General features: G+C 40.5%; 3 protein-coding genes and 1 non-coding gene across 5 annotated transcripts in view; 2 read left to right on the top strand and 2 right to left on the bottom strand.

The window, feature by feature from the left end:
- Positions 1-1,633: 1,633 nt before the first annotated feature.
- On the bottom strand, positions 1,634-7,540 carry LOC124069733. The gene is made up of 5 exons (XM_046409145.1): positions 7,368-7,540; positions 6,029-6,676; positions 4,953-5,039; positions 3,875-4,066; positions 1,634-3,435 (listed from the first exon to the last, which is right to left on the bottom strand). Exons 1-5 carry the CDS (start codon positions 7,438-7,440, stop codon positions 3,248-3,250), a joined length of 1,188 nt encoding a protein of 395 aa, XP_046265101.1. The 5' UTR covers positions 7,441-7,540; the 3' UTR covers positions 1,634-3,247.
- Positions 7,541-8,393: 853 nt separating this feature from the next.
- Positions 8,394-8,466, bottom strand: trnar-ccg. Its single transcript has one exon. It is a non-coding gene; the product is annotated as a tRNA-Arg (tRNA).
- Positions 8,467-8,749: 283 nt separating this feature from the next.
- LOC124069743 (importin subunit alpha-1-like) lies at positions 8,750-15,535 on the top strand. Of its 2 annotated transcripts, none has more exons than XM_046409154.1 (11): positions 8,750-8,819; positions 9,159-9,274; positions 9,391-9,531; positions 10,133-10,221; positions 10,415-10,683; positions 11,155-11,249; positions 11,465-11,728; positions 11,928-12,161; positions 13,186-13,368; positions 14,421-14,570; positions 15,290-15,535. In XM_046409154.1, the coding sequence occupies exons 1-11, from the start codon at positions 8,777-8,779 to the stop codon at positions 15,377-15,379; spliced, it is 1,674 nt and encodes a 557-aa protein (XP_046265110.1). In that variant the 5' UTR covers positions 8,750-8,776; the 3' UTR covers positions 15,380-15,535. The 2 variants fall into 2 exon arrangements, with proteins under 2 accessions (XP_046265110.1, XP_046265118.1); XM_046409162.1 differs by lacking the exon at positions 8,750-8,819 and adding an exon at positions 8,851-9,056.
- A 1,030-nt stretch (positions 15,536-16,565) lies between these two features.
- The window catches only part of LOC124069797 (E3 ubiquitin-protein ligase SMURF2-like), a 55,327-nt gene continuing 45,758 nt past the window's right edge, over positions 16,566-26,134 (top strand). Inside the window, exon 1 of the mRNA XM_046409245.1 lies at positions 16,566-17,000. Coding sequence (XP_046265201.1) covers positions 16,949-17,000 — 52 coding nt within the window. The 5' untranslated portion in view covers positions 16,566-16,948. The remainder of the gene's footprint in view (positions 17,001-26,134) is intronic.

The raw sequence follows: 26,134 nt of genomic DNA on the forward strand, positions 1-26,134 counted from the left end.
TGGCTTGGGGATAGCAATATTGGTCTGTCAGTCATTTGGTCTACCACTTTGGTTCAGACTGAAATATTTTTGAAAGTGCCTTAAATTTAGCAGAAACTTTCACATTCCAGAATGTGAAGATAACTTTGGTGACCTCTGATTTTTTTTCTAATGCAAGCACAAAATTATCATTTGTGGTTCTGAATGAAATGTCTGAGCAGCTATTGGATGGCTTTCCATGAAATTTGCATCCACTGTTCTTTGTTTTATTTATTGCTAATTAGCAAATGATAGAATGCGAACAGGCCTATCTGAGATTGTTAACACAATACAAACATCAGCATTTTAGCATTGTTAGTAGCCTGTAAAAATATTGGATAGATAGATAGATAGATAGATACATACTGATCCCCAGGGAAATTCACGCATACTGATGTTACCATTTAACTCAAAGCACAGCTTCACAGTGCTGCTAACATGGCTGTAGATTGTTGGGAGATAATTTGTCTTTTTTGTTTTTGATCATCTGTGTTTCCTTGCATCTGTCTGTTCTAACTGCTGTGCAACAAGGCAGTCATCAAAAGGGCAAAGTGCCAAAGGGCCCAGACCCCCTTGGGGGTGGGGGGTGGGGGGGCTCGGTGGAAATTCCAAAATTTGTTTTATGCCTTGCATTAAGCACATTATGTGGAATCTTGTGATAAGCAACACATGCCTTAATACTGAGTTTAAAGGCATATTATTCTATATAATCAAGTGGCAAAAAACTACTTAGTAACTAATATAGACATAATGCACAGGCAGTGGGAGAAACGGGGATCATTTGCAAAGGGCATTTTTGCCATAAGGTCCCTTAGTAAGTTAATTTGGCATTACATGGCAAGTTCTGCAGCCATCTTAACTCTTGTCAAATATCTGGAACTCTAAGTGAAACGTGCAAGTACTTGTGAGCACTGAAGGATGAGGTCATGACTCTCAACACTCACACAGACTCTGATCAATGTGTGACATGTGTGACACACACTCTACTCTCACACCCTTTTCCCCTACCTCCCTTTCTTAACTCCCCACTCAAACCGCTAAACGAATCCAGAGGCTTCCACAGATGCTGAAAGCACCGCAGGTGACCACAAACCCCAAGTGGTTTCAAACCACCACCCTTGCCTTTTTCTCTCACTCCCCCCTTGTGGTCTGAGGGCTATCACACAGGAAGCAACTTAGAGATATTCCCACCTCCCCCTCCTCCTTTACATCCTCTGCGATGAGGAATGCTGTCCTGCTGTGATAGTAGCCAAGATGTGGAGCAGGCTCCTGTTTCCTGCCTGCCTGCATCTGTTCCCTCCAGCACTGATCCCAGATAGGGGCTTCATCGAGCCTGGGAACCGACCGGCCCAGCTGACAGACTGACAGAGGGGGAGAAAAGAGGCTTAGCCCTGCCTGCCTCAACGTCCAAGTTCCCAAGTCAGCCTCTCCTCCCGTAGGCCAGACAGAGACCATGGTTGTTAAACTCTAATTAGAGTGTCTTACTTTTGGGGACTCATTCTCATGCAATCACTGGGAATGATAATGAGGATCAATGTTTCAGTCAGTGGGTTGATGTATATGATAGCGTGAGTGGAGGGTTGGTTTAAAGACAAATAAATTCCTGATGAGGTCATAGAGTACAAAACAAATAGACATTTTTTATTGGGTTCATGTATTGGAAAGCATTGTAAGCGTTCAGTGCAAATCTTTTCCCTCTCATAAGAAGCATGAGCTCAGGGTCGTACTACAATCAAGCCAGGGATTTTGATTAAATAAAAAGCTATCCCTTTAGAAAAACAGACCCAACACCTCCTCTCCTGCTTCAGTCGCACCCCCACCCACCCCGAGTCATTTCACATAACCTTCTTTATTTCTCCTCCACCTCGCCCCCACCTCCTTTTTTCTTTGATCCTGCCTAAATACTTTAAATACTTCTTTTTCAGCTTTGGCTTTGCCAGAGGAGTATATATTTATGTGTAAGCATGAACACAAGAGCCACCCGTCACAGCGACCAAAGAGGAGCTGTGATGGAGGCACTTTTCCGTGTCATGTGTCCAGGTGTGGAGAGGATCAGATTCCTGCGATTAGATTTATGGCTTGCTCCCTACACACATCAACACAGCACATCACCTCCTCATTCAGCAAAGCCCCTTTTGATGTCCCAGTCTACTCAGGCAGATATTTCATCATGGACACATAATTAAAGTTACAAAAATAAGCTGCTTTTATGACAAGCAAAGGTCCTGTGCTGTCTCTCTCTCTTGCTCTCCTCCTTCTCCCCCACTGTGGTTTGATGCTGTTTTTCCAATTCTTCGTTCCCTCCCTTTGGTTTTTGTAACAGTAATAGTGCATTTCCTGCTCACCAATAACAACCACAGTGACAAGATGCAAGAGAATGAGTGTTGCAAAACAACAGTGCAATAAGACATTTTGCATTAATTTCAATTTAGAAGGATCATCGATTAATCAAAGCAAAGGAGTCAAAAGAATTTCGGAGAAGTTGATATGTTCGTATGGAAAATACATTTCTGTTCAATATTGTGTAAAGGTTTTGTTTGGTATCGAGTATTTGGTGATACAGAATGGAAGTGTGCTTTTTACTCAGAAAAACAAAATTAAACCACTGATGACCATGGCTTATGGTGAAAAGAAAGAGGCTGAATCTGACAAGGTTTTTTTCTGAGCACAAGTTTTGGCTTGTTAAATTCACATGAATAAAACTGAAAAATGCCCATGTGAATGCTGATGCAAGATGATGAAATATACTCATTCTCTAAGCAAATTTTATGCTAAATAGACAGAAGCGTGCTTCAGATAAGCCAAATTTCCTTTTTAAAAATTAGCCAGTTTTAAACCTTTAGAGTTTAGGGACTTCATGAGCCAGCGGTGAATGAATGAGGAGTATGAGGGGAGGTGCTATTTTGAGGAAAATAAAAAGAGAGACAGAAAGGACACCCGTCTTTGATGTTCTGAACATTATGAAATGATCATGGAAAATCTATGTAATTGACACTGCTTATGTTTTTCTATCAAAGGCACCACAAGTCAGTACTTCAGGAACTTTAAAGATGAGTAAAAAAGATGACCTGGGAGTATGATACATCATAGCAGTCCATAAGAAAATAAATACATGCTTTCCGCATAATGTCTTCTGTCTTGCTCAATACTTAGGGGTTAGTTATGATCCATTCAGGTATTCTGCAATGTCTCTTCCCCTGCAGCAGGGGGCGATAGTCTTATCTTCTCTTCACCTGCACCTGGAGCGGGTGGCCTCCAGGGCTTTCTGGTGCCTCCGTTTGTTGAACCTCTTGACGTAGTTGTTGCTTCGCAGGAGGCCGTCTCCAGGTTTCAGTTTACTGCCCAGCAGGTTCAGGAGGTCACTTGGAAGATGGCGCCGCCTGTGGTAGATCTGGCCCATTATAATGTATCTGGTCCCTAGGGAACACATCAAGCAAATGTTGAAGTGTCTGGGGAAAAGTGCACAGCCTAGCAATTTTCATGTTTGCACTAAACAAAGTAGTTGTTATTATTTTTGCTGAATTCAGGCAAACAGAATCTCACAACCCACACAAGATCGTGTTGGTGTAAACTTGTTAGAGATCTTAATTTGTGGGTGGACACTTTGTTCCGTTTCTTCATATGTATCCCAGGATATAGCTTCTCTCTTAAATCTAATCTTGATATATTTTTATTTATATCAATTTTATATGTATATTCTTTAATAAAATACTGAATAACTAACTGATATAGTGATTGGTTTATTCAACAGATGTGCTTACACAATCTTCAGTTTTAGTCTTCTACTTCCCTTCAGGAGATATTCTCATCCAGATCGATTTCTTATGAGGATTTTGAACAACCTCGCTACACTCACCGAGCTTGATGTCAGGGCAGGGCTTACTGCACTTATAGGTGTCCAGGACCAGAAGGCGAACTTTGAAGAAAAAGCTGTCCGGGCTGACGTAGAGACGACTCATTTTGTAGAAGCCGTCACTGCTCACCATTAGTGTAATGAGACGTATTCCTTTACGCAACACATCAATGTCATGAACTATCCCATTGATAGCTGTTTCAGGAACACAAAAAACATGTGTTAAAATGTTGGAAATTCATGTCCAAAGTTCATTTTGAAAGTTTAAATGTACAATTAAATATTATATATTTTTTTTTTAAAAGGAGATGAGCAAATTTATACCACTCATGTCTTCATGGCAAATGTGAAGCTACAACTAGCAGCTCATTAGCTTAGCTTAGCATAAAGTCTGGAAATATAAGTAACAAAAATCCACCTACGAGCACCACAAGCTCACATATTAACACATCACATCTTGTTTTTGTTTAATTTGTAGAAAAACTGAAGTGTAAAACGGGCTCATTGTGGTTTTACAGAGTATATGTGGTGGACTAAAGCCAACATTGTGACACCAGGGAAGGTTAAGAGACTCCAAGAGATTACATAAAACCTCTGAATTAACACTTTTTTTTAAATGTAATGTCTGCAGTTTTGTCCTTTAAACTTGATGGTAAGCATTTTTGTTTGTTGTTTCTTCCTGTTTTTATACTAAGCTGAGCAAGCAAAGGTTGCTGGCCTTATCTTCATATTTATTGCACATCCATGAGAGTGGTACAAAATCTTCTTAATGTATTTTCCAAGAAGGAAAACTACTCATTTAAACTGTTATAGTGTCAAACTTCATGTTTAGTGGCCACAGTTAGCCTATACAGTACACATTAGTTAATTATCAAAACTCAAAATTTCAAGCTGTAGATAGTCAATAATTAGTTAATTAGTATCTACCTGCAGTCGGGATGTTAATTATTTGACAAAATTGACATATTTTGACACATCAGAGTCATAAAAATGCCTGAGAATCATCAGCACACCAAAGCACCTGTTAACTTAAGCTTGTCTACCTTTGCCAAACTCTGTTTGTCCCTCAGTGGGTACATACCAAACTCACTGTAGCAGTAATATTCTCTCTCGTCCTTCTCCTTCCTGCATTCACTCATGCAGAAGGCATCATGTGTGAAGTCGGACTCTGCAGAGAGAGGAAGGCGACCAGAAGACAGGATGGAGGGATGAGATGAAGAGAAAGTGACTGTCTGCCGTGCCCTGTACAGAGCCAAACTCTCATTCCAACGTCATTAGAAGAGGACAAGGTTGTCATTACAAAACCCAGGCATCACATTCATCTGCACGGGACAGGAGGAGGTGGTATGTGTGATGGGATCACATCCGCCTTACATTTTCCATCTTAATTGCAATTTCAGAACCTTCTCGCTTGCTTCACATCAGTTTCATTACAATTCCTCACTCGTAAAAGCACACAAAAGGAGACGCTGACTGCCAGATTTGAGGGAAGTGATTGTAATTAGTGGCTGGGGATGTTAACGACAAGCGGGAGAGTAAAGAAACCATCACTGTCATTCTGTGAACTCTGTATGAACTGCATATGATATTACTGTATGACTGATTTATTTACACAAAATTCAAATAACATATATTTATTTTTATGTATTTGGGTGTTTTTTTTTTCTCCTGACAATGAAAAGAAGTGACAGGACACACAGCTTGTTCAGTCCAAAGGCCACTGGGATGCGCTAACAAATTTGTCTTTTGTTTTTTTCCCCTCTTTTTGTTCAAAGGTGTTTTGGAAATTTTGTAGACTGAGTTTAAATCCTCTTTGGTCTTTTCTGTAATTAGATATTAAAATAAGCCAAGGCTCTTTTCATTTTGTAGAAAATACAAAAATGTTGCATTGTTGGTTTGACTCATTTGTCACTGAGATTATGTAACATAATTTAAAGGGCAGAAAGCAGAGATTACTGCTGGTAACAAATAAGCATCAGATATTTTCCCAGATAGCTAAACTCTTTTATCATGTCAGTCTTTTGCTCTGTGCAATCCCAAAGGAGAGTTTAAACTTGATAAAGCCTCAAGATGGAGCTTAAGCATCTTGAATATATGGCCTGTGATAATACTGAGGTCAGACTCCACGGTCAGGGTGCACAACAAATCCTCCCATACCTCGCCTCAGGATGTCGAACTGGTACAGCAGACTGGAGGAGCGCCGGTTGAGGACGACAGGAGGGCGGCTGTTGTTCCGGGTCGCTGCGCCGATACCTGACTGATAAAGGCTCGACTTGCCCGGCCGGTTCTCCTCCGGGTCCAGTCGTCGGTTGGGGGGATCTCTGCGCGGGGGAGGCTGAGCCTGAGGCTGTGTGTGGGGTGAACTCCTGGGTCTGGAGTTGGGGTGTCCGTCTGCTTCGCTCTGGTGAGGAGGACCGATGCTGGACTGGGTCTCCTGGTTGGTCTTCTGCACGGTGCGGTTGCTGGAGGCAGCAGCGGCTCCTCCTGTCAGCGGGGTTTTGGGAAGCAGACCGACAGCTTGTCTGTTTTTCTCGCTGTTGTGCTCAACCAGACGGTCGCTCTTGAGGGCTTTTTTGCTCTTGTTGTGGGGGTTGTGGTGGCGAGCGATGGCGGCCAGGTCACCGTGCTTAGGCCAGACAGCGGAGGGCAGAGGGTGGAAGGAGAGTTTGGACTCGCCGGTCTTGCTGCTCTTCTCCAGCAGCTCGTTAATGGGCAGAGAGGGCTCTTTAACCAGCAGCCTGGTTTGGTTGCTCGGGGTTGGGTCCACAAAGCTGGTCTGACCTTTTTCTATCAAGGTGTACAGCTCTGAGTTGACACAAACACAACAAAATCCCCCATTGTGATACATTACGATAATGTTACATCAAAGCCTCTATGATTATTACAATAAGCCACAACAACTGATTCATTTAATTCACAAGATATTCCCCTTAACTTCAAATGTTTTATGGTTTAGGATCTTTATTTTAATGAATAAAGCTTGACAAATGTTTGGGTCAGTGCTTCAGCTGGAGGTTCATAAGTGACGTTCATCATGAGGACTTCAGGCTTGTTTTCCCTCACTGACCTCAGCTAAGATATTACTTTTTTTTTAAAATTAACCAAAATGTCTCCAATCAATCAGAGCTGTAAACTGTTACTCACTTGGTATTTTATCTAAATCACATGATATCATTGTTTAAGGGTATAATATTTCCTCACTCTGCAGTCAAAACTGCCTCATATTTTTGTATCTTTTTGTAGTCTGAGTAACCCTGATGTGATGGGTGTTATATTGATGACATCCAAACCTCCAGACTCCTCAGTGTTAAGCAGTAAACAAACCACAACACAACACTTTGTTGTGATATTATACTATATATGCACAAAAAAATGAATACACCCAATTAAAAAAAGCCAACATGCGAAGAAAAAAGTGAGGGAATTATTTTTTCTCCAATACATAAACGATATAGAAAACTGCAAAGCCGTGTGATAATAAAATGTTTACACTCACCATTAACAACATGCTCCTCCGTCTTGTAAAGAGGGAGCCACAGAAACAAGAGAAACAAAGTAATCCCTGTCATCCTGGAAATACGTTGGGGATTGCTGCAGAGCTGGGATTCCTGGGAGTTTTATATGGGCTGCTCAGGAATGAGATGTGATGGGCTGGGACAGGAGGTGGTGGTGGGGCGTCCCGACAGGACACTCCTTTCATTCATAAATGGATTCGAAAAAGGTTCTCATTTTTGTTTAAAAAATAAGAGGAAAATGTGACTCTGTGTAGTTCTCTGTTGTTAATCAATTCACATTTTTTTTAAAAGAAATTTATTTACTTTCTGTTATCTGGTGTCGAGCGCGATGTTCATTATCTTCTGATTTTTACCAGATTTCATTTATTTAGTTAGTTATTTTTAGACGTTTGAAATTTTGGTGGGCAGTATAAAATAGTTAAAAGAGTATTAGCAACTTCTTCGTTTAACATCAATCTGTCTTAAATACAGATGATTTGTGACCTGAGTGTATTTAAAATCACGTTTTGCTGCCATCTGGTGGTCACATTGAGGAACCGCAGTGCATTATCACATTTGTCAAACCAGTATGAAGTTGACGCGTGGAATGTTTGCAGGAATGTTCCTGAAAGGTTTTGAAAATAACCCTTAGGGAACGTTCCCAGAAAGTTACCTGTTTGCTGGGTACCTTGATCACGCAATCACAGTTCAAATAACATTGTACTTAATAATTTCTGCTGTTTTCTCTGAATAAGGATTTTAATGCTGGAGTTTAATTGGAGCGGAACCGTTGCTTTTTAAATGCCGTGTTTCTTCAGACTTTATTGGCATCGATGGTTGAGGATCAGATCATAATGAGCGTATACTGATTGACTGACCGTTTCTGCTTTCTGATTATCACCAGGATGCCCTAGTCGCTACATAATGGACGAATTACATCAGTTGCTTGGCAAGATATTTGCACATGCCATCCTCGAAATCACTATACCGAGCAATATTTTTACAAATTCCGAAAAGGAAGCTAAAGACGACCCAGATGGGACTCGAACCCACAATCCCCAGCTCCGGAGGCTGATGCCTTATCCATTAGGCCACTGGGTCATTACGTGGCATTATATGAAAAACAACCTTTATCAATAAGCATGAGCGTAGGACAATTTTCTCATGGACGTGGATTTAGTCTTGTTACATAAAGAATATGATTCCCCCAGATTCATTTGTACTTCTGACATTGTCACAGTTGTCGACAGTGAGAATCAGTCTGCCAAGAAAAGTACGGCAGCATTATCTCGCGATACTGATAGCGGTTGCCTTTGACAACGCCTTTGTTGTCTGAAACTACGTTCAATAGGGCGGTGCTTTGCATTTCAACTGACCAATCAAAAGTCAACAAAAACAGGGCGTTATAAACATGACGTCACACCTGAAAAAAAAATTTACGAGAATTCATCAAGGTAAGCACTGTAGACATTTTCTGTGCCTAAATGTACACTTCAAACTAATGTATCGTTACTTTACTTGTTTATGTTATTGTCTTTGCTTGTAATTTTAGTGTGTAATCTTTGTACCTATGAATTTGGGCGGTTTTTTGCGGCTTACCAAAGCAGGCTCCGTGTGCTTTGGGCCACATGGTGTTAGATAACCGGCTTGACTTCAAGACATGCGCCAGTTAACTGAGAGCTAGCTTTACGGTCTGTTAGCTACCTAACACAAACTTAACCAGATGAAGGCAGCGAAAGCAGACGTTGTTACGATGGTATTATTGTGAGCATTAAATTGTCGTTTTCCAACAGGGAGCGCCTGTAACATTTCAGTAGTCGGTTGTCTTGCTCAACGGTCAGGAATGTCAGCTGCCAACAACAGCGGAGATCGACTCAACCAGTTCAAAAACAAAGGGAAAGATGTCAATGTAAGCCTTGTCGGTGACAGCCAGCATGAGACATGAGAACATTTATTTTTCCACACCTCTAATCGTAATATTTTTTATGCTGTATTATATTTGGGTATGTGTATTGACTTCTTCAGGAGCAAAGGCGGAGAAGAGCGGAAGTCAACGTGGAGCTTCGGAAAGCCAAGAAAGATGATCAGATCTTGAAGAGGAGAAACGTCCAGAGCCCTCTGGACGAGCCAACCTCTCCTCTCCAAGAGAAAGATCCCAATGCACAGGTAGACCACGGTAGATGAGATCTGGGTCTGCTCTATTGCCCCTTTCACACGCTAGCTTTTTGATTTGGTTGGGGACCGTAAACATACTTAAAATGCTTAAGTTAATACAACTGTTTGATTGTATAATTTAGTTGACTACGAATTACCTATAACACTTCCCACGTCAAACCCTAACTCTAAACAACGTCTTATCAAAATGAACCTTAACAGCCTTTTTGCACCAGCTGGCCAAAGGTCGGCGAGAATTGTGGAGGAACCTTAAGTGTCTATCTAATGACAACAGTGTGAATGTTTTACCACATCATTTCAAAATGCATCCCAGTTGGCTGAAGAAGAGTCACTGTCAATATTAATTTGTTAAGGCGTTATGAAGGCTTTGAACCTGAATCATCGACCATACAGTCTCAACATCTAGGAAGCAATAGGTCAAGACTGTGTAGGTTTCTTTTTTCCCCAGTTGATCTGCATTGTCCTGATCCTGTAACTCTGACTTAAACATATTTTAAGCATATTCCAGTGAATGTTGAGGGTTATTTTTAACTGCTGTTTGACCCAGGTTGACTGGACAGATAACTAATCCTCTTTTGTTTGTGTTCCTTAGCCTCTTCAGCACTGGTCTGTAGAGGAGATTGTGCGAGGTGTGAACAGCCAGAATCTAGATCACCAGCTTCAGGCCACGCAGGCAGCCAGGTAAAATCATTTTTGAAAAGAACCTTGAGTGAAGAGTTTTGGTGAGTTAATGTAACAGTGTGAATAGTTGGTCATTATATGCTAACACATAATTAAGATGACTGAAGACATAGTGGACGTGATATCCCCTGTACTGCTACTTGAAGTTACTTACCTTTGATTGATTTCCCAACCTTTTTTTCCTGATGTACAGGAGGCTGCTCTCCAGAGAAAAGCACCCACCTATTGACAGCATTATAGGTCCTGGCCTCATCCAAAAGTTTGTACGTTTTCTGGCATTGTCTGAATGCCCCCCTATCCAGTTTGAGGCAGCTTGGGCCCTAACCAACATCGCCTCAGGTACCTCAGAGCAGACCACTGCTGTAGTGGAAGGAGGGGCCATCCCAGCCTTCATCAACCTTATGTCTTCTCCCCACCCACACATCAGTGAGCAGGCCATTTGGGCCCTGGGCAACATTGCAGGTACGCTAGACTGACAATACTCCTCATCGCATTGATTTTGAGCTACTTCATTTACTGCTGTTGCTCTGTTACTACATCCTGCACAGACTGTAATATTGAGGGCTTTTAAATTATTGCAAAACTGTCCTAAAACTATAAAGCATGTTGTTGAATTAATTGCTCAAAGGTGTTTCATCCAAGGTAATGTGGAACCTATGGTCTATCAGAGTATCTCCACTTGTTTGGTTGTTTACTATTGGTAAAGAATAGATCAAAGTGAAAAACAGCTCTGGCATATTAAAATACTTAAATTACATTGCCAAGATTCTCTCAGTGTAGAGCTAGCTCTGAAATGCTCACTCAAACAATGCATTTACATGCAGTAACTTCACAAGCTTTTGTAGTTTTTGTTTTGTTGTTTTTCTTTCTTGTAATTTGTGATCGACCTGCTGGCAGAAGATAAATGTAAATGTTTGTCACCCACAAATGTAGGTGATGGACCCAACTACAGAGACCTAGTGATTAAACAAGGGGGTCTTCAACCACTGTTATCCTTGCTGGCAGCCCCTGACCTGTCTGTGATTCCTGTGAGTTTCCATCAAACATTATTGCATTGCTGGATTAAAGAGACTTTTATTTTGCATGCTGTAACCCTGAGGTCATTTTGAACTAATGTCTAAATTTGCTGAAAAGTTTGCTGCATACCCCAACTGAAAATGTGTGTCCTTGTTTTAAAAGAGATATTGTTTTGTGAAACTTTGATGTTCTAAAATAACTCGTGACATTTAACACACCATACCAGTCTACCTACCTGCGCAATGTCACCTGGACGCTGTCCAACCTGTGTCGGAACAAGAACCCGGCACCACCTTTGACAGCGGTACAGCAGCTACTTCCAGCTCTGGTGCGCCTCCTGCACAGCGACGACAGGGAGGTTCTGGCTGACACCTGTTGGGCCGTGTCCTACCTGACCGATGCTTCCAATGAGAGGATAGAGGTGGTGGTGCAGGCTGGCCTGGTGCCACGCCTGGTACAGCTGCTAGCTTGTGGGGAGCTCTCCATTGTGGTATGTTGTGTTGAGTTATTTGTGACTTTTGAAACAGCAGTTAGCGCACTGGCTACATTGACCATATCCAGTTAACATAAAAATGAAAAGGAATTATGGAAAGAGGTTACCTTCATTAAGCCATAATGATCACTATCATATCTCCTATGCAGTATATTGTTCCTGTATATGAACTGATTCACTCTCCTTCAATTCCCAGACTCCAACCCTGCGGTCAGTTGGCAACATTGTGACTGGGACAGATGAACAGACTCAGTGTGTCCTGAATGCAGGTGCCCTGGCAATGTTCCCCAGCCTGTTGCGCCACCACAAGCCCAATATCCAAAAAGAGGCAGCTTGGACAGTGTCCAATATCACCGCTGGCAAGGACACCCAGATCCAGGAGGTTATCAATGCTGGCCTGATACCCATCCTAGTGGAGCTCCTACAACAGGTCAGAATGCAAGAGAAGGCAGAAAATAGAGCCGGCTTTTTACAGACCTGGTTTTAAAACAGTTGTGATGCTGTGTGAAATATAAATAAAATGGGACGTGACAATTTGACATTCATTAGTACAAGAACAATATTCATTCAGTGTTTTTTGTAAATATGCTTAATCTTAATGGGATGCTAATAACACGTTTCAAACCAGTTGGGACAGAACAACAAAAGACTAATAAAACTATGTGCTGCTCAGAAAACTCCTGTTTGGAACACTCCAGAGGTAAACAGGTTCATTGGTGAGAGGTGATAGTGTCATGACTGGGTATGAAAGAGGGTCATCTGGGTCCTCGAAAGGCAGAGGGTCAGAAAGGGATGAGGTTCACCACTTTGTGAAACACATGGTATAAAGAATATTCTCACATGGGCCTAAACTGCTGATGGTTAGCAGTTTAATGGCAAATGATTGCAGTCTGTTTTTATTTATGTTCAGATTCATTAGAGTCAAAGCGTTTATTGTCATATGCACAGTAAGGAAACAGGTTTCCCTGTACAATGAAATTCTTACTTTGCTGTCCACACTGAATGCCATAAAAAGTTTAAGATTTATTAAAAAAAAAAAAAAAATAGAATAATTTAAAAAAATATTAAAATCTCATATGTTTTATGCAGCCATTCAAGTCCTTGGAATTGGAATTGTACAGTAATTGTACAGTAATCCAAATGATATTTATTAATTCACAGTAAGTCAGTATTTAATTGATTATAGTGTTACCTTTTGATGCAAAGCCATAAGTCAACACCTGGACTCCAACTCCATGTCTGAGACCGGAGTCCCACAGTTTTCCTAATACCTGACTTGGTGATATAGAGGATTCGGCTGCACTGTGTTAAGCTTAACTTACACTTATATTTGACCGTTTGTATATACTAGATGAAAACTTCCAGTATTTATACTACGTTCAAGAGATTTATAACTCAGCCACAAAAATTGGACTTTTTGTAATTTATTATAACCAGGTATCTTTTCTGTTTAGGGAGACTACAAGACCCAGAAGGAAGCAGTGTGGGCTGTCACCAACTATACCAGTGGAGGAACAGTGGCGCAAGTGGCCTACCTGGTTCAGTGCAACGTGCTGGAGCCTCTGCTCAACCTACTGACAGTCAAAGACAGCAAAATCATCTTGGTCATCCTGGATGCAGTCACCAGTATTTTAACGGTATGCTTTTTTAAAATTTATTTTACCACAACTTGTCTGACGTTGCAAGTGATCTCTGAGGCTGGCTGTAGAATTAAACCATTCATCTCAGTGGATTGTGTAAATGCATGAAAATCACACACTGCACATGCACGCAATTTGTACTTGATTAAGTTGTAGATAATGCACCACCATAATCATTATACATTATTTTTCATTATACATTATTACTGCTCTCAAGGTTATATGATTGTTGTGTTAACAGTGTAGTTCTAAAGGTAGATTATGTTAATGTAACAGTAACATATTGACTGAAATCTTTGATTCTCACAGCACAAAGTAGAAAGAAGAAGAAGAAAACACACAACCGCTTAACTATAGTAAACTGCGCTCATTTGTTTAGTCACAGCACACCAGATTATTATACTTGTTTATTATTGATTGAATGAGATGATAAGAGAGACACGTTTTTGATCCAGCTTCTTCAGGTTCATTCATCATGTACGACAAGAAATGAGAAACTTGATGAGTGACCTGAAGAAGCTGGTTATGAAAGGCACCTTTTCAATCCAGTAAACTCTATCTCGCAGAGAAATAATTACAACATCAAGAGATTTAGTATGTGCCATCGTGAGACTTTTTATGATGTATTTTATTTGATTTGAAGTAAACAGGGTAAAACATGCACTGGTTTGAACCTTAAGAAAAAAAGTAGATTGCTGTAGTAAGAGTTCTGGCAATTCAAACTGTTTCTAGCATGTAGCCATGGGACATAGTAAAAAAAAAAATATATATTGTAATACATTTAAGAAAAATTAGCTTTTAACTATACCCCTGCAGACTCTTCTGCCAAGATATATTTTTTTAGGGTCTGAGGAAATGGGAGATTAACACTATGGGTTTCTGAGATTAGGAAACATAAATATTTACAGAATTTATCCTCAGTCACATTATAGATTGAATGACACAGATGGTTTTGCGACAGGCACAGATTAAAATGGATGGACACAGCTCCATCTCTTGGCAAGGGAATTATTAGTCTTAGATTTTTTTTATTCTTTTTTTTTTCACAGGTAGCACACACAACCGGTGACATTGGGAAAGTGTGCCTAATGATTGAGGAGTTGGGTGGTTTGGACAAGATTGAGGGACTGCAGACCCATGACAATGAAGCTGTCTACAAGTCATCGCTCAACATCATAGACAGATTCTTCTCTGACGGGGTAAGTAAGGTATTGATAACAGGGGTGCCTTCAGACTAGCGATGTGGTAGGTAGGTGAAAGTGAACCATTCAGAGTACTTTAGAAAATGGTTGAAATAGCAATTGAATTTTAAATTCTTGACTTACCACAGTGGCATCAGATGTAGAGTTTTGTCTGTATCTGTTGATTTCTGCTTTTGCCCTATTTCAAGATTTGCGTGTTTGCTGAATTTTGCAAGGACTGTGAGTGACTATTGCTTTGCGTGACTGGATAGTTTGTGAACCTAACCACATGCTTGAACAATTAAAGCTTAACACAAAAGAAAAAATTGCAGACTAGCAGAACTAGTATGACTACATTGTCAATTAGATACATGATTCATTGACAGCAGTCCTTGCAGAGCTGGTCTGGTGGAAGAAGTTGCTTGTGTGATTGCCAGAGAATATATGTGGGTGCACCAGGTTAATGTCTTCAATAATTTGATACTGCTCATTTTATTGCTCAGTGGATGTTTTGCTTTTCCTGGTCAAATCTCACACCAGAAGCTTTCCAAATAACATAACATCCTTTTGCTTACACGGACTGCATTCACTGTTACCCAGTTCACAACAGACCCTGTCTTAACTGACAGAAATTGTTTCAGTTGGCAGAATCTTAATCCAAGTCACTGTCCCCAAAACATGCTAAGACTATCTTAATCCTCTAATTCTTCCCTCATTCTGTCTCTCTGGTCTTTCAGAATGAAGATGATGAGTCTGTGGTTCCTGAAGCCACTGCAGAGGGCTATACCTTCCAGATCCCTGAAGATCAGAGCACTTTCCAGTTTTAACGTGTCTAGTTTGTTCTAATGTAACCTATTAAAAAGAAAATTCTTTCCTTTTTTAATATTTTTGTATTTTTTTAGACATTTCATCTGTGTCCATGACAGTACAAGGATAAAATATTCCTGTTTTTAAATAAATATTTGTAAATAAATTCCATTTGTTCATATCGTTTTTGTGGAGGTGGTGTTTCGGACATAAGCAGGCTATGAACGAGGAAACCTGCACATGATGTAGGTTGTGAAAAGATGTGATGGAAGTGAGGTGTTGAACATGTGATCTCATGGGGAATAAGGAAATAAAGGTGATTGTGCGTCCATGTGGCCACTAGGTGACACTGCGTGACTACTGTGTGCCCGCATGTGAAAGGGATCCTGCAGTGTTTCTAGTACATTAACAACGTTTATTTTTTTCACATTTTTAAAGTGCGTTCATATTATATTACAGTATATATCCACGATGACTTAGGAGGTTGCACGAAGGAACATAACCAGACCAGGAGACTAAAGTCAATTTTTTTTAATGCAGATGCGTATATCTACAATGTCTACCCTCGTGAAAAATCGTACCATGCTTGTTGGGGCTTCGATTTGGCTCCTGGTGGCCGTGTTGTGTATATACAGACAATACATTTCACATATTACCTGAAGCTGTCTAAAATAGACAGCTCTCTTACCGTGTATGAAGAAGCTCTCCCCCAAGAGGATTGATGCCCACTCCCGCATTTAGTTCTCTTTTAGTTGATCAGACTCTAACTGATTAGGGTTAATGGAACATTTTTATTCAATAAAGCTTTAGATGAGAATTGAAATCGCTCAAATGTGTATATCCTGACCATTCCGAGTAATTCTTTGGCTCGTTTATGTCGACATAAAGTTATACAAATTGGGATCGGATAAAGACGTTTTCAAATTCAAAATAAAACAACCGGCTCCTTTGTACCATTTAAAGAGATGATGTCGCGTTTGGCGGCCACAGAAATCTTTCGTAGTTTTTAGTTTAAACACGTGATTGCTATGTAGTGATAATACCTTTAATTTACAACAGAGCCCGAAATTAGCTTGTCTTTAGTTATTTATTGAGTAACGCTGAACATCAGATAAAGCTTGATACCACTTTTATTTTGAACGATTGTACCGGATGTACTATTTCTCCACCCGACCTTGTCTGCCTGTCTGCAGTAGGATGGTCTTTACCGTCCTCACGATCAACTTCAGTTAAAGCAGTACAGGCGGAGTAGACGCCTGTCCGGGTGGAGAGCGCTCTGTTCACTTGATTTGTATCAGTAACGTTAACGTTGGATCGGTGTCCGTGGCTCGCGACGTGAATACTTGGGGATGTTGTCTGCATTTTTTTACGGAAAAGGAGCGAAAGCAAGAATGTTATTCCAGTGATGGGATTATGATACCAATAAGGTTATATTGCATACACAGTGTGATTTGCTATGGTGATACTACGAGCTAACCCCAAGCTAGCAGAGGGATTGTTTTGGGGGATACTTTTTTGAACAACTGATCCGCTGACACATGCTTTAGAGACTTTTTGTGAATCTTCATCAAACTGGGACACAAAGGGGAATGTCTAGCCAAGGAGTTAGGCGAAATGGCCCAGTGAAGCTGCGGTTGACAGGTAAGCGAATTTAAACCCCCTTCTGCGCCGCTCGGGAACGTTAGCAAGTTAGCTTGCTAGCCAGCGAGGCTAACTAATATGTGCTGTTTGTAACGTCGGCTATTGGCGCATGTACCTTGTGCGATATAAAAATGTTCAATTAATCCTCTGTCTTATGTTAAGTTTTTCTTTAAATCACAGTCAGTTGATTGATCTTAACTGAATGAAACTCGCGCTAACGCAGTAAGCAGTACTGAAAGGTAACCTAGTCAATGAGGTTGGCTCGTTAGCAAACATTAGCTGCGACAACAACGCTGTTTATATTGTAATAACCTGGCTGACCAAGCTTGCTTTTCTCTGGTGATGTCTTTACATCGATACTAATGTGTTTCTTCTAATGATTAGCTTGTGTCAAATGCTTAGGCTTGAAATAGGCAATTATGTGCTAATATCCGTCAATCCCTATCGCCTTGGAGCATATTTTTTTATTATTTATTGTAACACTTGCTTTTCCGTCACTGAGTCAGACCCACCTCTAATCATCAATCATTAGGATTTGTCCTGATGTTTAATTATGTTCTGAGTACATCCCATTAAGAAGAGGACTTGCTGTGTGTTGCTTCATACTTGAAATTTAGTGGACGTGGAATGAGTTTTTAAAAAGCCGACATCTTATTGCTCATAGTGGTGCCATTCTCAGTGGCCTTCGTGTGTTTAGATAATAACTTTCAATGTAGTCAATGAAGAAATGAAATAACATAAGAGTTTTGCGCAAATTTATCTCCAGTATGTGTATTTTTAACAAGACAAACGGTTTGTTCTGAAGACTCACTTGGAGGGAGATTTTATATTCAACCTACATGGATTGATTTGTGCTGAGACCATCCCATCATTTTTTCTTTGAAACATCAAAGGATAAATCTGATGGTGCCTGCTCAAATACTGGAGAGACCAGAGAACCTAAGATGATGGACCACTGTGATTCTCGTCTTAAGAAACACAACAGGACAGTATAACTTTGAATTCCCTCAGCTTAGGATAAGGACAGGTGTTCTATCACGGTGGGATTTTTGGTAGGGTAAGCAGACATGTGAATGAAGTGACTTCTCATTCAGCACAGGATGCTACACATGAACAACAGGTCCACTTACCTTGAAAGGAATAGTATAAAGATTAATAGAAATGAATGCTTGAAATTCAAAACCTACCCCGCCGTCCTTCATTCTTGCCAGCCCTGGGGTCCCCCCACCCCACCCCTCCATATGGGGAATGGTTTTAAATGGGCTGCAGTGGTCTTCAGACGGAATCCCAGGAATGTGAAACCTCAGAGAGGAAATGTGAGTCTTTCCCAGTCATAGACACATCCTCTGTCTGTCCTTCACTAGAGAGAAAGGATAATGAAAAGTGTGTGTGTGTGAGAGAGAGAGAGAGAGAGAGGAAGGAAGGTTGGGAGAGAAATTGGGGTTCATATGGCAGAGAGCAACCAGAAGCACAGTGATGATCAGTGATGCTAAGTCTACATTTAGACTTGTGCATTCATTAAAACTTTACATGTATGTTTAGTTCAGACCACAGTTGATTTATGTGTCTGAGATGGAGTGCATTTAGACCTGACATTTCATACTAGCCAAAGTCCAGTTTTACTGTGTCTGCTCTGTGGTCTCTTTCATAGTTTGAAAGTTTTTTTTTCTTGTTGTTTTGTTTTTTTCACCCTGAGAATTTGAACTGGCCAAGTCAAAATCTGGAATCTAAGGAAGCTATTTGATTTGCAACTATTGTTGTGCTTCATAATTGTTTTTCCTCAAAGTTTGGATTTTGTGTTTATATAGCAGCAGTTAATTTGATAAGCAGTATGAATAGGTTTACGACCCACAAATGTGTCTTATTGTGTTTCAGTTTCAAATTCTGTGTGAAGAATTTTTGGCTGCATTTGTTATAGTCACCAAGCTCCTAATGTTAAAAACTATAAACTATTCCCTGTGATGAAAATCAGATCTAGTTTAAAAAAAAAAAAAGATTTACCTGTTGTCGTGCGTGTTGGTGATCAGTGCTTCTTTTATATGCAGTCTGTAGTCTTGTGGCATTTCCCTGCCTCCATCCCTGCTGGTCACCATACATTCCCCATAACTGTGAACCAGTAAAATCACAGTAACATTGGCTTTACCTCAGAATGCTATTGTACTTAGAGTTATGTCCTATACTTATGAACTATGAAGTCAGTAATTTTATCCGGCTTACCAGTGTGTCTTTAATAAATTGCTGTATGCTTGACCTCCAGTTTTCTTTACTGTCTTTATGTGGCTGCCGATCTTTGCAGAAGCACTGCCAAGGCTGTCACTGTGCCATATCAATAACACACATTGTTACCTCTGCAGAGGCTGCATTAGTATGCCTTGTTTAGAGTTCTTCTCATGTGCAGGTTTTATTAAGAAAAATACACAGAAGTGGTTTTGAACTTGTGTAGGTTCAGCTTACGCACGGGATTTTGACCAGAGTCAACCCCAGTTTAGTCATCTGACATTGCATTCAAATGACACCTTCAAGTTTCTCATGAAGGCATTTTTGGTGCTCCTCCTAATGTCTAGAACATTTATCTGGGACAGCTGCTCTTTGATGCTTAAATTAATGAAAAAAAAAAAGCCTAGTTTGAGTTTACTGGTAGGTGGCATGTCTCGATGTCCCCATAGAGCTTGTTGTCAAGCTTGTAAAAGAGATTTTGAGAGCTGTTCCTAACACTGCAGGGAGCCGACAATTGGTGTAGTTCCCCCTTCGTGTCCTGCGTGGAGTGGGCGTATGATTTTTTGAAATTGAACAAGAACAGGGTGTTTTCCCTCACTTTCCTGCAGTGGATGGAATCTGGTTTTTCTCAAAGTGAATGACATGAGATGTATGAGGAGATGAATCCATCTCTCATCCCCTTTTCAAATATGGACTCTTGGCTGCACTGTGCTGTCTCTGCCTCTGCTGTTAGGAAGGGAGTCTGTCTATGTGATCCATTTCCTCTATTAGCCTCCAGTTGGCATGCAGCAAGCAGGGAACGACTGGAAGAATCATCTCAGGATTCTTCCTGTTCTGTGTGAGCGCGTGATACTTAGGCAAGCAAGGAAACCCACAAGTACATTTTTCATCTGTCATGCTTTGTCTCTCTCTCTCCCCCTCTCTTTCTCTCTCTCTCTCTCCCCCTCTCTTTCTCTCTCTCTCTCTCTGTATCCCCCATTCTAACATTTTCTAACATTTTGGGTGGTTTGGTTATGAAGCGGCATAAAACCAAGAAGCTGGTGATAAAGATCCAGCCTCTGTCCCAGCATTAGCAGACCAGAGTGCATTTTAGGAGAAGTCATCAAGGACCACTGTCTCAGTTTTCACTGCCAGCTCTCAGAAAGTACAGCTTTGTGTGTTGGCTTGTTTGTATATGCTGTTTTTGTGCTCTCAAAACAGAAGACAAACAAGCACTTCCATGTGCACATGTACACAGATGCATTACACACAGTTGAGCTTCCACAGGATGTACTGTCAGCACGCGATGCTGTGCTAAATTAAGGCTGTCAGCTTCCTAAAATATAAGGAATGAATGTTGCAAAGGGAGTGCATGATGCTGATCGTGAGGACAGAAGTCAAATTTCATGCTTGGCGCCCATTTTATGTGGCAGCTTTGTTCACATTAGAATGATAGAAGACTTTAAAAAGATGGTTTATCTAGTTAAATACTTACATTCGCTACTGCTACTTTTTGGAATATTTGCGTGATTAAAGAAGCCTGAAATGGAGTAAAATACAGTTATTTAGTGATGAGTTTCTCTCTGTTTTCCTGAATTTGGCAGGTGTGTTATACATATTCTGTCTCTGACTCACTTCTTCATCCACGCCTAGAACGGATTAAGTTGGTAGTATTATTTCTGCTTGTTAGCCTCCCTGTATGATTTGAATGAAAGTTGATTACGTAGCGATAGTTACATTTAATCAACACACTGTGGGCTGCTAGTGGTATGGAGACTTGGCCTATGCTGTGGTGTGATTTATTTTGTTAAATCTAAGCTGTTTTATTTACTCCTTCTAAACAATACAGAGATTTGACAGTTGAAAAGTCTGTCAGTGCTGGTGACTATGATTCATCAGCACACAATGGACATGAGTCATACAATGACGTGTTTGCAGTGTTGCTCTCTGTTTTAGGTATCCCTGGCACCAGTTTAATTTAAGAACAAGCAGCACTCTGGCATGAAGTGCAGCTTGACCTTGTTATGTGGCAATTAGTAGGCATTGCTCAAAATTCCTGATTCCTGTTGAAATCACCTCAAGATGCTGGGCTGTTCTTAAGATTTTCACCAAATTTATCGATTTGTGTGCAGCACCCCGCACGTTAAGAAATACAGAGTGAATATGCTTGCCTGCACCAACAAAGATGGTTTTCATTTGATCGCAGAAAGGATGAGAGAAAGTAATATAATGTATATTCAAACTCCTATAAGAAGAAGAGGACCCATGTAGAAGTTTGCTCCTAAACCTGAGCTACACAGACACTCAGAAAAGTAAACCGTAGCTGTTCAGTGTGCACTACCTCACATCTCCACAAAGGTCACTGGGTGTTTTGTCTTTGCAGTCCATCGCCTTTTTGAAGTCTGGAGTTCGGTGCTTGTGTTGTTCAGGCCAGCATGCACAGAAGTATGACGTGTTCGAGCAGACATTCTCATTTTCATACTGTTTACCTCTGGCTTTCCTCTGTCTGGAGTTAGACACTTCCTCTTTGACTTTGCTCCTTTTTCCACACCTGTCTATCACTGTGATTTCTGAACATACAGTCTAACACAGTGTGTTGCTCTTAAATATTTGTAGGTAGAGTGTGTATGATGTATGTACAGACAGGTGAGAGAATGGATGTGTTTTCCACTTGGTGAGTGTGTGTGTGTGTGTGTGTTCGTACTGCACATGTTTGCTTGGTGGCCTGTGTGGGTGTGTTTATGTTCTTCAGCTCAAACTTTTTACATTTGATTTGCCAGGCCAAGAGAGCTGCCCATATGGCACAGTCCCCCACTGCTGCTGTTAGCTTTTCTACCCAGATCTCTCCTTCCATCAGCTCATCTCATGTTCATACCTTTCTTCTGTCTCTTATCTCTTCTCTGATAACATACTTTCTCTCTCATTCTTTCCCCTCCAACTTACCCTCTCACTCAGTAGTGTTACTGCCATTTTCCCTGTGAAGCACTGAATGTTAGTTCCTTCAGTGAGCCAATTTGCAGAATTCCTAAAGCTGTTAGTGAAAATACAGTAGTAATTTAGTGACATCCACACAACTGCAATGTTTGCAGAGGTTGTCCTGAGGTGGTTTCTAACACCTACAGGGTGTAAACTGCTGTTTGAAAGCAGTGCTTGGCTGTCCAGAAGTTAACCATTTCTCTAGCCTCTCCTTGCATAACTGTTCACTGTTACCAGCCTTGATGTGTTAAAGAGTAGCAATGGAGTGATGCAATCAGTAGGTGCAAATATGTACGGTCAAGAAGATTCATTGGAAATAAAAATAATGCAGTGTGTCTCACAGAGTAACAGGGTAGTGGTGGTCCTATTTGTCAATTGAAAATACTTGAATGAATTCACATACTCTGTAGTATAATTCTGCTCTTGCAGTGTCATTACAAAATCAGTGTGATCTTGACTTAAGCAACAAAATACAGGAGGGACCTGCATCAGAACATTGGGTAGTAAATATAACAGCAGCGAGAAGTCTGATGCAAGAAAGACACCTTTGTGTAGGCAATGTGCAGTGTTTAATAGGCTGCATTTAAATGGCAAAACACTGAAGGCTGTCAGTCTGTGCTTTAATCTATTCACCCAGGCATCAGAAATGAGTGCCAGTCTGGAATACATAACTGGGCTTGCTAATGACCCTGTTTTTCATTTGCAGTGAATGACTCCGTTAAATCATCTGGCCGTGAAGGTTGTGCTGAATTAACGTCTCGTATAAATATTGCATACTATGGATTAGTCTGTGCACAGTCCTTGTCAGGGAAGAGATGATGCTCCTGTCTGTGAGTGTCTGCTTGTTTGCTTGATCTTGCCTCTAGTGCTTGGGGTCACTGTGTTGTGGTTAGGTTTTGTAGAGCAGTACGCGGCTCTGTACCCAAACTTCCTCTTGCTTTGTTTAGTCTGCATCTCTAGCATATACATCAGTTTGCCACTCACGGTACACAGGCTCTATACACCCATTCAGTGTTCCCGTGACCCATCGTATGGAGCCATTCAATGTGTAATGCAGCTGTTCCAGCTGTATTTATTCCTTATGTTATCAGTGTTCGTGAAAGACAAACACAGGGAACGGCTGTTTCCAGATGCAGCAGATCAGACAAGATGATGATGTGCATTTTGCTGAATTTGAGGTCAAAACATGTAAAATGCTCACTGTACATGTGGTAATCCCACACAACCTCTTAACCTATCTTCACTCAGCATCACCATGTGACCTGACTCAAAGCTGAACTTCTTAAACTTCTTAAACAAACCACAACAAATCCACAAATAATGTTATTATTGCAGCCCCTGAATCCAAGGTTTCATCAAATGTGCATGTTCCCCCTTTTTCCTTAATTTGTTCATCTTCAAATCTCCTTGTGAAATTAAGCTCTTGGCATGTTTTTGTTTTGGATTTTGGCATTGCTTATGCTCATTTAGGTGAGATGTAATTCTGTAATGCGGGCGAAAAGGGAAAACAGAGCTCCACACTGTTTGTGGTCATCTCAGTTTCTCCTCTGTGCTCATATTTCATGCTGTGGGAGAACCCCCAATTCTCTGGTATTTTCCTATTAGTTTTAGCACATTTAATACAACCACAGCAAAGCATACATAAAGGGGCATTGCCCTGGAGAGATGACAGCTATGTGCTGTAATCAACCCTCTCGTTAACTCAAGATTAATGGTGCTGATTGGGCCATAATGATTTGTTTTGAAACAATATTGTTTAAAAATGACTAATTTCAAGGTGGCTTAGCATTTTCAGCCGATGTTTTTGTATCATAACAGCACTTGTGTTTCAGGAAGAATCTGGTATATGAGGACTGTGAGTAAGTAATGTAAGTAATGAAATCTCGCAAGACACTGCCAGTCTCATAATTCAGCTTTGCTGTCTTCCACTTATGACCTGCATTGTAACACATAGGGTGCTTACATGCTTTCTATTGTTCTAAAAACATTTGTGCATAGGATATTTGGCTGAAAGCTGAATTGAACAATTTATTCAAAGTATAAAGTATGCATTTCTGATTTCATTCTTTATTGGGTTCTTGTGTCTTGTGTTCCTGTGCTATCTAAAAAAAAATGCTTTTCTAGATAGCTTTGTAAAGCTATGGAATGGTTGTTTCAGTCAAGTTTTAACTGCTTTTCAAATTACTTTTGAACTTGGTGGCATCAGCGTACTTCTGAGCAGGAAAATGGAAAGACTGAACACCTCACTGTTGCATAACAGCCTCCGAGTGGAGAGGAGGTGGTCTTCAATATGCAGAATACATTAAACTTTCCAAGGGCTTCAGGATGATTTTCCTGCAGAACATAGAGGTGAAATATCTCCTTTTCTTTCCATATGCCTTGAGCATAATATTTCTCACAGCCTCTGAGGATTATGAGTGGAGGCAAAAACTTAAGTCTTTAAAAAAAAATCAACTTGATTTGGAACATGTGAAAATGCAGGTAATTGGTCGACAAATGTGATTCTTTTTTTCTGTACTATTACTCTTGTGCTTTGCCTGCACCTTTTTTTTTTATTCTTTCAACGCCTGAACTCTCTACCTCCCCACTGCAGCCTCATGTGTCTCTGAATCCTGCATTTCTCTCTTCAGTCTATTACTCTCTCCTTCCTTGCTTCAACAGGATGCCCCTCATCTCTCTATCATTTCTCTCTTTTCCTTCCTCTCCCTCAGTCACCCCCGGATCTGGTCCAGACAGCTGACAGACAGCTCTGTCGGTGTGGCTCCAGTTTGGTGTTTTCTTTTTTTCTTCATATGTTCTCAACTTGTAATGTGCACACATGCGTGCACACACTCACTTCCTGTACAGGTCTCTTAACACAGTACAATACTTAGTATTTGACAGAGTTTGTTTGGGGAGCCAGAGGAGACTGTGAGAGGATTCCAGGGGACCCCAAGCAAAAGTAATGAATTCATCCAATTTTATTCACTAGTAAAAATACATAAAATATGTATATGTTGCATTAATCACCAATATTTACCCTTCTGCTGTCTTGATAGATGTATAATTTAATACAAAGTCAACAGAGAACATTATACAAAACCAGCAAAAATGTTTTTGTTATTAAAATCCTAAGTCTTTCACAGGTTGTAAACCACTAAATCGTGCCATTGATGGCCAAGAATGTATGTAATCCTATTAAAAGAATGTTTTGACCTCATGCAAGTCCTCTCTATAGGAGAGTTGCCTTCAGTAGACCTCAGTAGAACAATGTTAATACAAGCATGTTATAATTAATGAAAACTGAAACTAGAAGAAATGGCAAAAGCTCTGTTAATTAAACTTTTTTGCCCCAAACTAAAACTAAGCTCAAATTAAAACTGTCATCCAAACAAACTGGAATGCTACTAAATGTTACAAAATAAAACACTGTATTATGTGTCCATATTATCATGTTTCTGTTAATCTCAGAAAATGAAAAATGTCAGTATGCATGTAAGTCCACAGATCACTGTTGCCAGGCTAGAATTCTAAATATTAACTAGTTTCTGCCTGTGACTAATAAAAAGAAAAGTCCTTTTCACTTTTCTGTGGTAGGATTTTTTTTTTTTTAAAAAACCCAGGACGGCAGGTTGGACTTTAAGGAATACACTTTCCTCCCCCTCGCTGTTCTCCTGCTACTGTTTCTGCAGTCAGACCTGGTGGGCAGTCTGACCGTGCGTGTCTGGTAGACCACTCAGGATGTCTACTGTACGAACACGTAAACACACACACAGACACACACACACATACACACATATGCTGCCACTCAAATTGCATCTCCCCTCACTCTGAGTCTGTGTTTTCAGTTTCAGTGTGGGAGAAAGACAGTCGGTTTTTATTGTGGTGATGAGGATCAAATAGCTTGGACGGCGCCGGTGTGCCACACCATCCCACTCCTCTGTTAAACCTGATCACAGTAACAGCAGGATTTCATCTTTGTT

This window comes from Scatophagus argus, chromosome 2, assembly GCF_020382885.2.
Source record: "Scatophagus argus isolate fScaArg1 chromosome 2, fScaArg1.pri, whole genome shotgun sequence".
NCBI classification, from domain to species: Eukaryota; Metazoa; Chordata; class Actinopteri; family Scatophagidae; genus Scatophagus; species Scatophagus argus.

Bases quoted from the DNA above. Each gene is read 5' to 3' on its own strand.
- LOC124069733 (XM_046409145.1), bottom strand. From the start codon at position 7,440: ATGACAGGGATTACTTTGTTTCTCTTGTTTCTGTGGCTCCCTCTTTAC. The intron at 5,040-6,028 runs GTATGGGAGGAT...CTCTCTCTGCAG, and splicing joins GTTCGACATCCTGAGGCGAG to AGTCCGACTTCACACATGAT. The intron at 3,436-3,874 runs GTGAGTGTAGCG...TGTGTTCCCTAG, and splicing joins CTGCCCTGACATCAAGCTCG to GGACCAGATACATTATAATG.
- LOC124069743 (XM_046409154.1), top strand. From the start codon at position 8,777: ATGACGTCACACCTGAAAAAAAAATTTACGAGAATTCATCAAG. The intron at 13,369-14,420 runs GTATGCTTTTTT...TTTTTTTCACAG, and splicing joins CAGTCACCAGTATTTTAACG to GTAGCACACACAACCGGTGA. The intron at 14,571-15,289 runs GTAAGTAAGGTA...CTGGTCTTTCAG, and splicing joins ACAGATTCTTCTCTGACGGG to AATGAAGATGATGAGTCTGT.